Source organism: Cololabis saira, chromosome 5 (assembly GCF_033807715.1).
Source record: "Cololabis saira isolate AMF1-May2022 chromosome 5, fColSai1.1, whole genome shotgun sequence".
In the NCBI taxonomy this organism is placed as follows: domain Eukaryota; kingdom Metazoa; phylum Chordata; class Actinopteri; order Beloniformes; family Belonidae; genus Cololabis; species Cololabis saira.
Window position 1 is genome coordinate 1,280,387 of NC_084591.1, and position 18,284 is coordinate 1,298,670.

The following is an 18,284-nucleotide window of genomic DNA, read 5'->3' on the forward strand; positions in this document are numbered from 1 at the left end:
TTGTGCCTACTAGATTCATGCATACTAGATTTGTGCATACTAGGGTTGTGCCTACTAGATTCATGCATACTAGATTTCTGCATACTAGAGTTGTGCCTACTAGATTCATGCATACTAGAGTTGTGCCTACTAGATTCATGCATACTAGAGTTGTGCATACTAGGGTTGTGCCTACTAGATTCATGCATACTAGATTCATGCATACTAGAGTTGAGCTTACTAGATTCATGCATACTAGAGTTGTGCCTACTAGATTTATGCATAATAGAGTTGAGCCTACTAGATTTCTGCATACTAGAGTTATGCATACTAGATTTCTGCATACTAGAGTTGTGCCTACTAGATTCATGCATACTAGAGTTATGCATACTAGATTCATGCATACTAGAGTTGTGCCTACTAGATTCATGCATACTAGATTTGAGCCTACTAGATTCATGCATACTAGAGTTGTGCCAAGGCAAACAGCGCTTTTGGCAGACTGTATGACAGAGTCTGGAAAAACAAACACCTGAAGAAGGGCACAAAGATCAGTGTGTACAGAGCCGTCGTACTCACCACCCTCCTGTACGGCTCTGAGTCGTGGGTAACCTACCGCCACCAACTACGACTCCTCGAACGTTTCCATCAGCGCTGCCTCCGCACCATCCTCAACATCCCCTGGAGCGGCTTCGTCACCAATGTTGAGGTCCTGGAACAGGCGGAGATCACCAGCATGGAGGCCATGCTGCTGAAATCTCAGCTACGCTGGGCAGGGCATGTCTCCAGAAGGGAGGATCATCGCCTACCCAAGATGGCCTTGTATGGCGAACTCTCCACCGGCCATCGTGACAGAGGGGCACCGCAGAAACGCTACAAAGACTCTCTTGAGAAGTCCCTCGGTGCCTGCCACATTGACCACCACCAGTGGTCCACTCTCGCTGCTGACCGTGACGCCTGGCGCCGCACCGTCCACCAGGCTGTCACCGCTTTTGAGGTCTCCCGCACAGAGAACCTGAAGGAGAAACGCTGCAGGAGGAAGAACCTGGAAGCCTCAGCAGCTGCACCGGACGTGACCTTTGACTGCAGCCGCTGCGGCCGCACCTGTCTGTCCCGCATCGGGCTTGTCAGCCACGAGCGGGCCCCCTTCATAAAATCTTCGATCGCGAAGCCAAGCCAAGAGAGAGTTGTGCCTACTAGATTTGTGCATACTAGAGTTGTGCCTACTAGATTTATGCATACTAGAGTTGTGCATACTAGATTTATGCATACTAGAGTTGTGCCTACTAGAGTTGTGCCTACTAGATTTGTGCATACTAGAGTTGTGCCTACTAGATTTATGCATACTAGAGTTGTGCCTACTAGATTTATGCATACTAGAGTTGTGCCTACTAGATTTATGCATACTAGAGTTGTGCCTACTAGATTTGTGCATACTAGAGTTGTGCCTACTAGATTTATGCATACTAGAGTTGTGCATACTAGATTTATGCATACTAGAGTTGTGCCTACTAGAGTTGTGCCTACTAGATTTGTGCATACTAGAGTTGTGCCTACTAGATTTATGCATACTAGAGTTGTGCCTACTAGATTTATGCATACTAGAGTTGTGCCTACTAGATTTATGCATACTAGAGTTGTGCATACTAGATTTATGCATACTAGAGTTGTGCCTACTAGATTCATGCATACTAGAGTTGTGCATACTAGATTTATGCATACTAGAGTTGTGCCTACTAGATTTATGCATACTAGAGTTGTGCCTACTAGATTTGTGCCTACTAGAGTTGTGCCTACTAGATTTGTGCATACTAGAGTTGTGCCTACTAGATTTATGCATACTAGAGTTGTGCCTACTAGATTTATGCATACTAGAGTTGTGCCTACTAGATTTATGCATACTAGAGTTGTGCCTACTAGATTTGTGCATACTAGAGTTGTGCCTACTAGATTTATGCATACTAGAGTTGTGCATACTAGAGTTGTGCATACTAGAGTTATGCATACTAGATGTATGCATACTAGATTTATGTATACTAGAGTTGTGCATACTAGATTTATGCATACTAGATTCATGCATACTAGTTATGCATACTAGATTTATGCCTACTAGATTTCTGCATACTAGAGTTGTGCCTACTAGATTAATGCATACTAGAGTTGGGCCTACTAGATTTATGCATACTAGAGTTGTGCCTACTAAATTTGTGCATACTAGAGTTGTGCCTACTAGATTTATGCATACTAGAGTTGTGCTTACTAGATTTATGCATACTAGAGTTGTGCATATTAGATTTATGCATACTAGAGTTGTGCCTACTAGATTTATGCATACTAGAGTTGTGCATACTAGATTTATGCATACTAGAGTTGTGCCTACTAGATTTATACCCAATCTGGGTTAAGGAGGCTGACACCACCTCCACCTTTAAAACTAAACTTAAAACATTTCTGTTTAGTAAAGCCTATAGTTAGTGTTTAGTAAACCTCTAGCTGGTGTTGGTAAATCTCTAGGTAGTGTAAACTTTAGTGTGTCAGAGTCGCTCCTGTGGTTTCTTGTGCTGGCCCCCCCTTCTCCTCCCTTTTCTCTCTTTTGTCCATGTTGCAGCATCCTTTGCCGGACACCGGAACCTGCAGTGTGGGAGTGAGGGGGGCAGGGTAACGGCCCCTTTTGGGCGGGGGAGAATGTTCGTCCCTCAAGACTCCTCTCCCTGGCCCTGCCCCTTCTCAACCTTTCCCCGACCCTGCACCCCAACCTGGGACTTGATGATTGGGCCGGAGCTTCGGGAGCTGCGTGCTGGCCTGCGGTCCCCACCCCTGGTCATCCCGTTGCTGGCCCCCCCTTCTCCTCCCTTTTCTCTCTTTTGTCCTGCAGGTGGCCGTGGGTGGCTTGTAGCTTGCATTACGGAGCACAAGTCTTTTCCTGACCCTGCACCCCAACCTGGGACTTGCTGATTGGGCCGGAGCTTCGGGAGCTGCGTGCTGGCCTGCGGTCCTCACCCCCGGTCATCCCGTTGCTGCTTCCACCTGCCTGCTGTGCTGTTGCCGTCCCTGACCCACCAGTCTGGCCCTCGGCAGGAGGGTCCCCCCTGATGAGCCTGGTCCTGGTCCAGGTTTCTTCCTCCTAAAGGGGAGTTTTTCTTGCCACTGTTTGGCTTAAGGTTTTTCTCCCACTAGGGGAGTTTTTACCTGCCATTGTTTATGTAATAACTGCTCGGGGGTCATGTTCTGGGTATGGGTCTCTGTAAAGCGTCTAGAGACAACTCTGTTGTATTAGACGCTATATAAATAAAATTGAATTGAAAAATAAAATTGAATTGAATTGAATTTATGCATACTAGAGTTGTGCCTACTAGATTCATGCATACTAGAGTTGTGCCTACTAGATTCATGCATACTAGAGTTGTGCCTACTAGATTTATGCATACTAGAGTTGTGCCTACTAGATTTATGCATACTAGAGTTGTGCATACTAGAGTTGTGCATACTAGAGTTATGCATACTAGATGTATGTATACTAGAGTTGTGCATACTAGATTTATGCATACTAGATTCATGCATACTAGTTATGCATACTAGATTTATGCCTACTAGATTTATGCATACTAGAGTTGTGCCTACTATATTTATGCATACTAGAGTTGTGCCTACTAGATTTATGCATACTAGATTCATGCATACTAGTTATGCATACTAGATTTATGCCTACTAGATTTATGCATACTAAAGTTGTGCCTACTAGATTTGTGCATACTAGAGTTGTGCCTACTAGATTTATGCATACTAGAGTTGTGCCTAATAGATTTATGCATACTAGAGTTGTGCCTACTAGATTTATGCATACTAGAGTTGTGCCTACTAGATTTATGCATACTAGAGTTGTGCATACTAGAGTTATGCATACTAGATGTATGCATACTAGATTTATGTATAATAGAGTTGTGCATACTAGATTCATGCATACTAGTTATGCATACTAGATTTATGCATACTAGATTTATGCCTACTAGATCATGCATACTAGATTTATGCCTACTAGATCATGCATACTAGAGTTATGCATACTAGAGTTGCTTCTTAAGATTCGGAATCGATTATCAAAATTTTTTCCATTTTTGTTTTTTTAATCTTTTAGACTTTGTTTTTTTAAGCATATGATGGAAATATAAACCCCAAGACAGTATAGTATATAAAGTAATGAAATATAGACAATTGATGCAATTAGAACTGAAACATGTAATGTTTTCATACTTTTAAACATATTAAAAGGCAAAAACATGGACTACGTTTCCATCAGTCAAAATTGGGGTTAAGGTCAATATTCCGGTTCCTGAAACATTGGGAATAATGTGTTTCCAGGCGTGAGCAAACAGGGTTATCCCTGTACACGTCATGACGCAATTCCCGTCATTTCTGCTTCTTCTTCCTGTATTTAAGACAATAACAGCAGCAGCACGGAGGATAATCAACAGCCCAGTCGGTCTGTAGTTTTCCTTTTCCAGCGTCTTCCAGCGGAGCTTGATCTGGTCTGGCGTTCCTACAAATGCTGCTTCAACTTTTCTCTCTCCTTCTTGTAAATCTTCTATCCCGGTACTTTCTACCGTCTACAAATGCAGAAATGTTCATATCCTTCATTACATTTATGAAGTGATTAGTCTCCTCCTGGTCTTGGTTTCTCCGTGTTTAGAAGAACTTCCTGGACTCAAAACACCAGGATTCCTTGTGAACAGAGCATGTGCAGAAAACAAATCCATGTTCCGTTTGACGGGGAAATCCTAGGGAGGAGAATCAGGGCCAAGTAGGAGAAAAAATATTTGAGGGGAAAATGCTTTTTAATATGCACTTCGAGAAAAAAGTGGAAATGTTGAGAAAAAAGTCGAAATGTCAAGATTAATGAGATGAATAGTCGAAATTTCACCTTTTTTCTCAACATTTCAACTTTATTCACAAAATTTTGACTTTTTTCTCAAAGTGCATAATGAAAAGAAAATCTTCCTCCTCTAAAATATTATTTTTCTCCTGCCTGGCCCTGATTCTCTTCCGTACATATCCTGTCTGGCGTTTACATGACCCAATATTGGGGTTAGAAAAGCAGTAACCCAGGGCTCATATTAGGGTTTTTAAAAACCCGAATATGAGCAAGTTCAGGTTATTTAAAGGGGTTATTGGTGTTTACATGGCCGTGGAACCGGGTTATTGATCATATTCCGGTTAGAAAAGGTTATTGATGCTGGAAACACAGTCACTGTCTCCAACAAAACATTCCTTTTTTGGACATCAACAAAAAAATACCAAAGGTTGTAATGATGAAAAAAAAAAAAAAAAAAAATCGAAATTTTAAATATTAACGATACAATTATTGTCGTGAAATTCCATTATTTACCATGATAGTAATCAGATTACACTATACAGATTTTAAATATATAAATATTTCAAATCTGTTCATGATTTTGTATTAATTTTTACATGGAAATATTAGCCTTTTAGCTCCAAGTTCATGTGATCAATCACTCCAACTCGTGAGACACGCCTCTTTATTCCCATTTCAAATCTGTTCATCATTAATGTGTACATTTATATATATATCTATATAATTACAGCTTGTTAGCCTGGAATCAACTTGAAACACAGTCCATTTTATTGTAAAAGTCCCTGCCTGCCGCGGCGGCGGCTGCAGCGTCGCCGTGGCAGCAGCGTTGCTGCGTCCACAGCATCGCCGCTACAGCGCCGCCGCGGCTACAGCGTCGCCGCGGCTAAAGCGTCGCCGCGTCCACAGCGTCGCTGCGTCCACAGCGTCGCTGCGTCCACAGCGTCGCCGCGTCCACAGCGTTGCCGCGTCCACAGCGTCGCTGCGTCCACAGCGTTGCCGCGGTTACAGCGTTGCTGCGTCCAGCTCCCGCAGCTCCCGCAGCAGCTGCTCCTTCTCGCGCGCCAGCGCGGCGGCGCTGCGCTGGTTCTGCAGCAGCCGCTCCTCCAGCCACTGCAGCAGCGGGCCGCTCACCGCCGCCATCTGGCTGCACAGGTTCTTGGTGAACACGGAGCCGTTGTGGATGCGCGCCAGCGGGTCCAGGTGCGGCAGCGCGTGGATGCGCCGGTACGCGTCCTGCTCCTCCTGGCACAGGATGCGCGGCAGCTCCACGGCCGACTCCAGGCACGGCCGGCCGATGGCGTCGCGCGGCACCACGTGCACCTGCAGCGGGATCCATCAGGGGAGACAAAACCAACACTTTTAGCTCCACATTCTCCAAATTGTACTTCAACATTAATCTCGACATTTCGACTTTTTTCTCAAAATTGTACTTCAACATTATTCTCGACGTTTCGACTTTTTTTCTCGACGTTTCGACTTTTTTTCTCGACATTTCGACTTTTTTCTCGAAATTGTATTTCAACATAAAATGTCGACTTTTTTCTCGACATTTCGACTTTTTTCCCGAAATTGTATTTAAACATAAAATTTCGACTTTTTTCACGTCATTTCAACTTTTTTCTCAACATTTCGACTGCATAATAAAAATCTTCCTCTAAAACATTGGCTGTATCCGAATACTAACATGATAACGTAATACATGCTACATACTGCATCAGTATGTACTGTATACTGCATCAGTATGTACTGCATACTGCATCAGTATGTACTGTATACTGCATCAGTATGTACTGCATACTGCATCAGTATGTACTGTATACTGCATCAGTATGTACTGTATACTGCATCAGTATGTACTGTATACTGCATCAGTATGTGCTGTATACTGCATCAGTATGTACTGTATACTGCATCAGTATGTACTGTATACTGCATCAGTATGTACTGTATACTGCATCAGTATGTGCTGTATACTGCATCAGTATGTACTGTATACTGCATACTAAATGGCCGCTCCAGCTCCGTTCAGCAGGAGCAGCCAAATATCCCAGAATGCATTTCGCACCAAAACCACAGCGGAAGCCGAGAGCTAAAAGCTGTTTTAATTTCAGCTGTAGCGCTGTTAATATGCCACTTTATTACGTTTAAATATTTTTCCAGGTGTAAAAGTAACCGTTAAGATCCCCAACCTGGGAAACCTGCAGCTCTGTGGAGAATTACCACTGGCTGAAATAAATCATTTAGGAAGATAAATGTTGGTTTAATAGATGAAATCTAACAGTTGTAGCTGTCACGTTAGTTTGTCTGAATATAAAGTGAAGCTTCATGTTTTTACTGGAGCCCCAGAAGCTGCTGATCTGTCTGAACATCAGAGCCGTCACAATTTTAATAAATGTATTAAAATGAACATATTACTCTATTGAATTTCATTTTATTGTATTAAGCTACATATGTTTAGGTTTTTATTTAGTGCACCTCTACGTACTTGGTATAAAACATAATAAAAATAAAATCACGTGCAGTACAGTACTGATGACGCATAATAAAGTACAGAATAAAAGGCGACCACAGGCGGGAAAAGTTGTATTTTGTAATTACAACATTGTGCTGTCCGGTCGCCGTGGTTTTGTTTTAGACTTGTGTTTTCTCAATAAAGCTTGTAAAAAAAAAAAAAAAGTGCTGTCCGGTCAAGGGCGCATTGCATTCTGGGATATAGTGGGCGAGTTAGACCATAGACGTAAAAACGTCCCATGGAGCTGCTGATACGTCAGCGTCGCCGCCATATTGGATGTTCAAGACTGTAAAACTAATACAAGTAAATGGACTTATTTTCATAAAGCATCTTTCTACAAAGAAATGTACGTTTTACGTCTCATTTATTCATTCACACACGCACTTTTTTCCTCTCTCTTGCTTTTTCCTCTTTTTTCCTAATTTTTTCAATTTTTTCCTCTTTTTTCCTAATTTTTTTCCTCCCTTTTTTTCCTCTTTTTTCTAATTTTCTCCTCATCTTTCCTTATTTTCATAAAGCATCTTTCTACAAAGAAATGTACGTTTAACGGCTCGTTTATTCATTCACACACGCACTAATATACTTGTAAACAGTTAGGACCAAATATAATATATTTAATTTTCTCAGATGGCAAAAATAAGAACTTTATTGATCCCACATGGAGTAATTCATGTTATATCAGCTCACAAAAAATAAAGAAAAATCACAAAAATAAAAAAAATAGAGAAACATATTTTAACATATAACTAATAACATATTTGACCAATTTTTTAGATTATTTCTGTTATTTTATTGTCTGAAAAATGGTTCAAATATGTTATTTTGTTATTTGAACATTTTAAAAATATGTTTTGTTGATGAGAAAATATGTTTCTGTATTGTTCTTATTTTTGTGAGGGGGATATATATTGTTTTTCGGCACTACCTTGTTCTCTATAGCTGATATAACATGAATTACTCCTATGTGGGATCAATAAAGTTCTTATTTTTACCATCTGAGAAAATTAAATAACTGACCTAACCTAACCTAACTGTTTCCCAAGTATATTAGTGCGTGTGTGGATGAATAAATGAGACGTAAAACGTACATTTTGCTTTATGTACGTAATGTGTTATGTAAAGACGCTTTATGAAAATAAGTCCATTTACTTGTATTAGTTTACAGTCTTGAACATCCAATATGGCGGCGACGTTGACGTATCAGCAGCTCCGTGGAAGGATACGGATATGTGTCTATGAGGTAGACTTTTTCCAAATCAGTAAAACATCCCGGTATTTTTCGCATACTGCAGATTTTGCTTTTGTTCGCATACTGCATACTACATACTGCATACTAGGAATGGGTGATATTTTACCGTTCACGATAAACCGTCAAAAAAAGAAAGAAAGAAAGAAAGAAAGAAAGAAAGAAAGAAAGAAAGAAAGAAAGAAAGAAAGAAAGAAAGAAAGAAAGAAAGAAAGAAAGAAAGAAAGAAAGAAAGAAAGAAAGATAGATTCCCGTTGATGACGTTTTTGTATTGGTATTTTTTTTATCGTTATCAGGATAAATGCCAGAAATTATCGTGATACATTTTTTAGTCCATACCGCCCATCTCTACTACATACTACATTTTGCCAAAATCAGTACGTACTAGTAGTAGAGTATGCGAGTTTGGATATTATTTGTGTTTTTTACGCACCGGCACCTCCACGCGCTCAAAGTCCTGGCCTTTGGCCGCCTGCGCCGACTGGAAGCAGGTGAAGAGCACGCGGCCCGTCCTCGTGCTCTTGTCCTCGATGAAGCAGGAGAAGATCAGGCCCACGAAGCCGCGGTCCAGCAGCTGGTACATGGCCTGCGTCCGCACGTCCACGTGGCTCGGCCACACCGTGATGTGCGGGTGCGAGTGGTACCTAGCATACGATAGAACACACGGTGATGTGCGGGTGGTACCTAGCATACGATAGAACACACGGTGATGTGCGGGTGCGAGTGGTACCTAGCATACGATAGAACACACGGTGGTGTGTGGGTGGTACCTAGCATACGATAGAACACACGGTGATGTGTGGGTGCGAGTGGTACCTAGCATACGATAGAACACACGGTGATGTGCGGGTGGTACCTAGCATACGATAGAACACACGGTGATGTGCGGGTGGTACCTAGCATACGATAGAACACACGGTGATGTGCGGGTGCGAGTGGTACCTAGCATACGATAGAACACACGGTGATGTGCGGGTGCGAGTGCTACCTAGCATACGATAGAACACACGGTGATGTGTGGGTGCGAGTGGTACCTAGCATACGATAGAAAACACAGTGATGTGCGGGTGCGAGTGGTACCTAGCATACGATAGAACACACGGTGATGTGCGGGTGGTACCTAGCATACGATAGAACACACGGTAATGTGCGAGTGGTACCTAGCATACGATAGAACACACGGTGATGTGCGAGTGGTACCTAGCATACGATAGAACACACGGTGATGTGCGAGTGGTACCTAGCATACGATAGAACACACGGTGATGTGCGAGTGCTACCTAGCATACGATAGAACACACGGTGATGTGCAGGTGTGAGTGGTACCTAGCAAACAATAGAACACACGGTGATGTGCAGGTGCGAGTGGTACCTAGCATACGATAGAACACACGGTGATGTGCGGGTGTGAGGGTGGTACCTAGCATACGATAGAACACACGGTGATGTGCGGGTGTGAGTGGTACCTAGCATACGATAGAACACACGGTGATGTGCGGGTGCGAGTGGTACCTAGCATACGATAGAACACACGGTGATGTGTGGGTGGTACCTAGCATACGATAGAACACACGGTGATGTGCGGGTGCGAGTGGTACCTAGCATACGATAGAACACACGGTGATGTGCGGGTGGTACCTAGCATACGATAGAACACACGGTGATGTGCGGGTGTGAGTGGTACCTAGCATACGATAGAACACACGGTGATGTGCGGGTGTGAGTGGTACCTAGCATACGATAGAACACACGGTGATGTGCGGGTGCGAGTGGTACCTAGCATACGATAGAACACACGGTGATGTGCGGGTGGTACCTAGCATACGATAGAACACACGGTGATGTGCGGGTGTGAGTGGTACCTAGCATACGATAGAACACACGGTGATGTGCGGGTGCGAGTGGTACCTAGCATACGATAGAACACACGGTGATGTGTGGGTGGTACCTAGCATACGATAGAACACACGGTGATGTGCGGGTGCGAGTGGTACCTAGCATACGATAGAACACACGGTGATGTGCGGGTGGTACCTAGCATACGATAGAACACACGGTGATGTGCGGGTGGTACCTAGCATACGATAGAACACACGGTGATGTGTGGGTGGTACCTAGCATACGATAGAACACACGGTGATGTGCGGGTGCGAGTGGTACCTAGCATACAATAGAACACACGGTGATGTGCGGGTGTGAGTGGTACCTAGCATACGATAGAACACACGGTGATGTGCGGGTGGTACCTAGCATACGATAGAACACACAGTGATGTGCGGGTGGTACCTAGCATACGATAGAACACACGGTGATGTGCGGGTGTGAGTGGTACCTAGCATACGATAGAACACACGGTGATGTGCGGGTGCGAGTGGTACCTAGCATACGATAGAACACACGGTGATGTGCGGGTGGTACCTAGCATACGATAGAACACACGGTGATGTGCGGGTGTGAGTGGTACCTAGCATACGATAGAACACACGGTGATGTGCGGGTGTGAGTGGTACCTAGCATACGATAGAACACACGGTGATGTGCGGGTGCGAGTGGTACCTAGCATACGATAGAACACACGGTGATGTGCGGGTGCGAGTGGTACCTAGCATACGATAGAACACACGGTGATGTGTGGGTGGTACCTAGCATACGATGGAACACACGGTGATGTGCGGGTGTGAGTGGTACCTAGCATACGATAGAACACACGGTGATGTGCGGGTGGTACCTAGCATACGATAGAACACACGGTGATGTGCGGGTGGTACCTAGCATACGATAGAACACACAGTGATGTGTGGGTGGTACCTAGCATACGATAGAACACACGGTGATGTGCGGGTGGTACCTAGCATACGATAGAACACACGGTGATGTGCGGGTGGTACCTAGCATACGATACAACACACGGTGATGTGTGGGTGTGAGTGGTACCTAGCATACGATAGAACACACGGTGATGTGCGGGTGCGAGTGGTACCTAGCATACGATAGAACACACGGTGATGTGCGGGTGCGAGTGGTACCTAGCATACGATAGAACACACGGTGATGTGCGGGTGGTACCTAGCATACGATAGAACACACGGTGATGTGTGGGTGGTACCTAGCATACGATAGAACACACGGTGATGTGCGGGTGGTACCTAGCATACGATACAACACACGGTGATGTGCGGGTGGTACCTAGCATACGATACAACACACGGTGATGTGTGGGTGTGAGTGGTACCTAGCATACGATAGAACACACGGTGATGTGTGGGTGTGAGTGGTACCTAGCATACGATAGAACACACGGTGATGTGTGGGTGTGAATGGTACCTAGCATACGATAGAACACATGGTGATGTGCGGGTGCGAGGGGTACCTAGCATACGATAGAACACACGGTGATGTGCGGGTGGTACCTAGCATACGATAGAACACACGGTGATGTGCGGGTGCGAGTGGTACCTAGCATGCGATAGAACACACGGTGATGTGCGGGTGGTACCTAGCATACGATAGAACACACAGTGATGTGCGGGTGCGAGTGGTACCTAGCATACGATAGAACACACGGTGATGTGCGGGTGCGAGTGGTACCTAGCATACGATAGAACACACGGTGATGTGCGGGTGCGGGTGGTACCTAGCATACGATAGAACACACGGTGATGTGCGGGTGGTACCTAGCATACGATAGAACACACGGTGATGTGCGAGTGGTACCTAGCATACGATAGAACACACGGTGATGTGCGGGTAAGAGTGGTACCTAGCATACGATAGAACACACGGTGATGTGCGGGTGCGAGTGGTACCTAGCATACGATAGAACACACGGTGATGTGCGGGTGCGAGTGGTACCTAGCATACGATAGAACACACGGTGATGCGCGAGTGGTACCTAGCATACGATAGAACACAGGGTGATGTGCGGGTGGTACCTAGCATACGATAGAACACACGGTGATGTGCGGGTGCGAGTGGTACCTAGCATACGATAGAACACACGGTGATGTGTGGGTGCGAGTGGTACCTAGCATACGATAGAACACACGGTGATGTGCGGGTGCGAGTGCTACCTGGTTTACGACATAAACATACTTAAATCACGCACATTTATTCATACATGTATCATCTTTCCCACTTGCTTTCCAAATCTTTTCATGAATTCTTTACAGCAACGCTCAGGTTTATTCTAACACAAGACACAGTAACAAACTTACTTAACAAACTACACACTCCCAGTTTTCTTTTGCTTATAGCGGCTCCTTAATCTGGAATTCCTTAATCTGGAATTCTATCAGTTCATTGTTGAATCTTCCTCTTCTATCAAAATGTTTAAGTTAAGACTTAAAAATATTCTGTTAAATCAAGACTCTTAAAGGTTTATTTTACAGTATGTTAGATGTGGATTATTATTATTATTATTACCCAATAATAATAGAATAATATATTCTTGTATTTCCTTGGGGAGGGTTTTTATAAAGGTTTTCATAAGCCCGTACATGGTTTTTTAACCTCTCCCGCACATATTACTTTTGTCTGTGTTGTCTTTTGTCTGTTGCAAATAAAAAAAGTAAAGTGCTAAATGTAAAGAAAAAGAAATGGTGAAATTAAAAAAATGGTTTGATGAGAATAAGTTGTCTTTAAATTTGAAAAAAAAAAACTAAATTTATGATTTTTGGCCATTCAAGAAGAGACTAATGTATCACTTACTTTAGAAGGAGTTTTAATTCACAATTTAGGTTTTTAGGTGTTATTATAGATAAATTGACATTGAAAGCTCATAAAGCTCATGTAAAATCAAAAGTGTGCAAAAATATTTTTGTTTTGAATAAAGCTAAGTTTGTGTTAAATTATACAGTAATGAGAATGTTATATTGTTCATTAATTTTGCCTTATTTAACTTATTGTGTTGCAATCTGGAGCAACACATATCCAACTAATATGAATCCTTTATTTTTATTACAGAAAAGACTTAGAGTTATTTACAATACGCATTACAGAGAAAACACCAACAGATTATTTATTGAATCAAGATTAAATGAAACTCCATGATTTGGTTAAACTACAGACTCTCACAATAATGTAACAGCTAAATGTAAATTATTACCAGAAAACTTACAATACATGTTTACTTTCAGTTCAAATAATGAAGATAGTCGAATAAAATTTAATTTTAAACATCTATTTGCCCGAACAACTTTAAAGCAGGTGAGTGTTCCTGTTGTTGGAATTAAGTTATGGAATTAATTACATTGTGATTTAAAAGGGCTGTATAAAAATATTTCAGTTTAAAAAGAAATTTAAAGAGGAAAAAAATAGCAATGTATGGATGAAATTGCTAAAATGTATAATATATGCGTATGGAGACAGACAATCTATCTTAGATTTTTTTAGTTTTCCTTTCTTTGTGATGTTAACTGAGTAATTGTAATTGTGCATCTGTTGTTATTGTTCTGTTGTTTTGAGGGAGGGGCAGGTAGAATGACATTTTCTTCTTCCTGTTCCTTTCTGGTTATGGAATAAGCTTTTGATTGTGTTGTCATTTTACTTGTTTCTTTTGTTTGCATATTTCCATGATCGGAATAAATAAAAATGAAGGTAAAGTAAAGTTGAGTTAGTTACCAGCCCAGCACCCTGAGCGGCCTTTTTTATGGCGTTAGTAAAGACAGTAAAGTTTTCATTAGTACCAGCCCAGCCCTCTCTTATGGTGTAAATAAAGACAGTAAAGTTTATTTAGTACCAGCCGAGCACCCGGAGCGGCCTCCCGCAGGCCGCCGCCAGCCGCTCCGCCTCGCTGGACGCGGCCGACAGCTGCTCCGGGCTGATCTCCACCCGGTCCTTGCGCTTGTCGGAGCGGCGCAGGATGATGACGGAGCGGACGTGCAGCAGCCGCGCGGCCGCGTCCTGCTCCCCGATGAGCAGCCCCATCACCTCCTCCTTCTCCGTGCTCAGCGCGTGGTTCAGGCACACCAGGAACGCGTCTGCGGCCAGGTGCACGGCGCTGACGGCCGCCATGTTGGCCCAGGCTTCACTTCCGGTGCTGGGTGTTGCAGGGAAAGACGTCCCCGTTGGATAGTTCCGGGTTTTTTTCATTTTATTTTATTTTATTTTATTTTATTTTTTCTTCTTTTTTTCCTGTTTTCTTTTTTTCTTTTCTTTCTTCATTTTTTCTTTATTTCTCTCTATTTTTTTTATTTTCTTACAACTGGACGTAGAAATACATCATCCATCCATCAACACAAAAACCAAATGTCTGGAGCCGCAAAAAAAGAAAAGTCTTGTTTAATTAGAATGAAGAACAGCCACCTGGCTGGCGCCCCCTGCTGGTAGAAACGTACTATTTAAATCACATATTTTGGTCAACTAACATGAATAAGAATAATTTACATAGAAACACCAGCAAAAATATTAAAAAAAAAAAAATTAAATAAAGATTTAATCCAGATTAAACCTTCATATTGTTTAGTTTTTATACGTTTTAAGGATTTTTTTTTAATGTTTTAATTAGTTTTTTTTAATCGTAGTTTTCAATTTGTTAATACGTGAAATATTCAAGTTTAACCAACTTTTTTTTGTAAATTTTCATTTAATCAGAATTTAAATGACATATTTGGGTCAACGTGTAACAAACATATTACATAGAAACACCAGCAACAATATTAAAAAATAAATAAATAAAAAGGGATTTAATCGAGATTTAAAGTAATTAAACCTTCATATTGTTTAGTTTTTACCTATTTTAAGGATTAGATTTTTTTGTTTTTTTTGAATCCTCTTTATTTTTATCTTTTTCCCTCTGGAAACAATCCGGTTTGTTTCCAGCAGCTCCTGCCTGGCGCCCCCTGCTGGTGGAAACGTGCGTCGCAGGCTCCGACGCAAATCTTCATTCATTGGGTCGCTAGCTCGGCTACGCATGGGTCGGTATACAGGCTGGAATATAAAACGGGATTTTCTGCATTGAGATGAGACTGAAAAAGTGAGTCGTCTCATTCAGGGTCTAGACGTTACACCCATTCACAACGCTAGATGGCGCCAGATATCTTTAAATGCTGAACTAAACTTCCCCAGAAAAATAAAAATCATATTTTAGAGGAAGATTTTTTTTTTCATTGCGCACTTCGAGAAAAAAGTTGATATGTCGGGAACAATGTTGAAGTACAATTTCAAGAAAAAAAGTGAAAATGTTGAGAAAAAAAGTCAGAATTTCATGAATAAGTTGAAATGTTGAGAAATTTTGACTTTATTCTTGAAATTGTATTTCAACATTAATCTCGACATTTTGACTTTTTTCTTTCAAATACTTTTTTTCCTGCCTGGCCCTAATATTCAAATACAATACAAAAAAATAAAAAAATAGCGGTAAGAAAGAAAGAAGAACATAAGAGAAGAGGTAACAGAAAGTGGAGAAACGTAGTGACAATCAGGAGAAAAGAGGGTGGAAGATCAGCAGGTGAACCGGCAGCTGAGGAGAAGTTATGATGCAAACTTCAACATGATGGTTTAATGAGGCAAAATAACATGTTTTTCTCTCCAATATATGGTTATAATCATTTGTTTCAGATGTACTGTCATTATTTTCTGTATAAAAATTTAAATTGGTGTTCAAAAAGTCATTTTTCAAACTTGAGTCTTGAAAAGAGGGTCGTCTTATATTGGGGCCGGTACGGTAACAGCCACCTGCTGGCGCCCCCTGCTGGTAGAAACGCACTATTTAAATCACATATTTTGGTCAACTAACATGACTAAGAATAAATTACATAGAAACACCAGCAAAAATATTAAAAAAAAATTAAATAAAGATTTAATCCAGATTAAACCTTCATATTGTTTAGTTTATATACGTTTTAAGGATTTTTTTAAATGTTTTAATTTGTTTTTTTTAATCGTAGTTTTCAATTTGTTAATACGTGAAATATTCAAGTTTAACCAACTTTTTTTTGTAAATTTTCATTTAATCAGAATTTAAATTACATATTTGGGTCAACGTGTAACAAACATATTACATAGGAACACCAGCAACAATATTAAAAAATAAATAAATAAAAAGGGATTTAATCGAGATTTAAAGTAATTAAACCTTCATATTGTTTAGTTTTTACCTATTTTAAGGATTAGATTTTTTTGTTTTTTGAATCCTCTTTTCTCCTCAGTTATTTTTATCTTTTTCCCTCTGGAAACAATCCGGTTTGTTTCCAACAGCTCCTGCCTGGCGCCCCCTGCTGGTGGAAACGTGCGTCGCAGGCTCCGACGCAAATCTTCATTGAAATTTAATATTCATTCTACACATTTTTACAGCGCCCCCAGAAAAATAAAAATCACTTTCACGTATCATTTTTTTCATTGCGCACTTCGAGAACAAAGTCGAAATGTCGAGAAAAAAGTTGATATGTCAGGAATAATGTTGAAATACAATTTCAAGAAAAAAAGTCAAAATGTTGAGAAAAAAGTCAGAATTTCATGAATAAGTTGAAATGTTGAGAAATTTTGACTTTATTCTTGAAATTGTATTTCAACATTAATCTCGACATTTTTTACTTTATTTCTTTCAAATATTTTTTTCTCCTGCCTGGCCCTAATATTCAAATACAATACAAAGCGAACCCCTGTCACAAATAAGAAAAATAAAAAAATAGCGGTAAGAAAGGAAGAAGAAAATAAGAGAAGAGATAACAGAAAATGGAGAAACGTAGCGACAATCTGGAGAAAAGTGTGTGGAAGATCTGCAGGTGAACCGGCAGCTGAGGAGAATAGAAGTTATGATACAAACTTCAACATGATGGTTGGAATGAGGCAAAATAACAGGCTTTTTCTCTACAATATGTTGTTATAATCATTTGTTTCAGATGTACTATCATTATTTTCTATATAAAAATCTAATTTGGTGTTCAAAAAGTCTTTTTTCAAACTTGAGTCTTGGAAAAGAGGATCGTCTTATAATCAGGGTCGTCTTATATTGGGGCCGGTACGGTAACAGCCACCTGGCTGGCGCCCCCTGCTGGTAGAAACGCACTATTTAAATCACATATTTGGGTCAACTAACATGACTAAGAATAAATTACATTGAAACACCAGCAAAAATATTTAAAAAAAATTAAATAAGGATTTAATCCAGATTAAACCTTCATATTGTTTAGTTTTTATACTTTTTAAGGATTTGTTTTTGTTTTAATTTTTTTTTTTTTAATCATAGTTTTCAATTTGTTAATACGTGAAATATTCAAGTTTAATCAACTTTTTTTTGTAAATTTTCATTTAATCAGAATTTAAATGACATATTTGGGTCAACGTGTAACAAACATATTACATAGGAACACCAGCAACAATATTAAAACAAATTAAAATAAAAAAGGATTGAATCCAGATTTAAAGTAATTAAACCTTCATATTCAGGCTCCGACGCAAATCTTCATTGAAATTTAATATTCATTCTACACATTTTTACAGCGCCCCCAGAAAAATAAAAATCATATTTTAGAGGAAGATTTTTTTTTTTTCATTATGCACTTCGAGAACAAAGTCGAAATGTCGAGAAAAAAGTTGATATGTCGGGAACAATGTTGAAGTACAACTTCAAGAAAAAAAATCAAAATGTTGAGAAAAAAAGTCAGAATTTCATGAATAAGTTGAAATGTTGAGAAATTTTGACTTTATTCTTGAAATTGTATTTCAACATTAATCTC

General features: G+C 40.8%; 1 protein-coding gene across 1 annotated transcript; it reads right to left on the minus strand.

Moving 5' to 3' along the window:
- Positions 1-5,496: 5,496 nt before the first annotated feature.
- brcc3 (BRCA1/BRCA2-containing complex, subunit 3) lies at positions 5,497-14,636 on the minus strand. The gene is made up of 3 exons (XM_061720760.1): positions 14,345-14,636; positions 9,041-9,251; positions 5,497-6,169 (listed from the first exon to the last, which is right to left on the minus strand). Exons 1-3 carry the CDS (start codon positions 14,617-14,619, stop codon positions 5,852-5,854), a joined length of 804 nt encoding a protein of 267 aa, XP_061576744.1. The 5' UTR covers positions 14,620-14,636; the 3' UTR covers positions 5,497-5,851.
- Between the last annotated feature and the right edge of the window lie 3,648 nt (positions 14,637-18,284).

Coding starts and splice junctions, on each gene's coding strand:
- brcc3 (XM_061720760.1), bottom strand. CDS start 14,619: ATGGCGGCCGTCAGCGCCGTGCACCTGGCCGCAGACGCGTTCCTGGTG. Junction 9,252..14,344: donor CCGCTCCGGGTGCTCGGCTG/GTACTAAATAAA, acceptor ATCGTATGCTAG/GTACCACTCGCACCCGCACA. Junction 6,170..9,040: donor TTGAGCGCGTGGAGGTGCCG/GTGCGTAAAAAA, acceptor ATCCCGCTGCAG/GTGCACGTGGTGCCGCGCGA.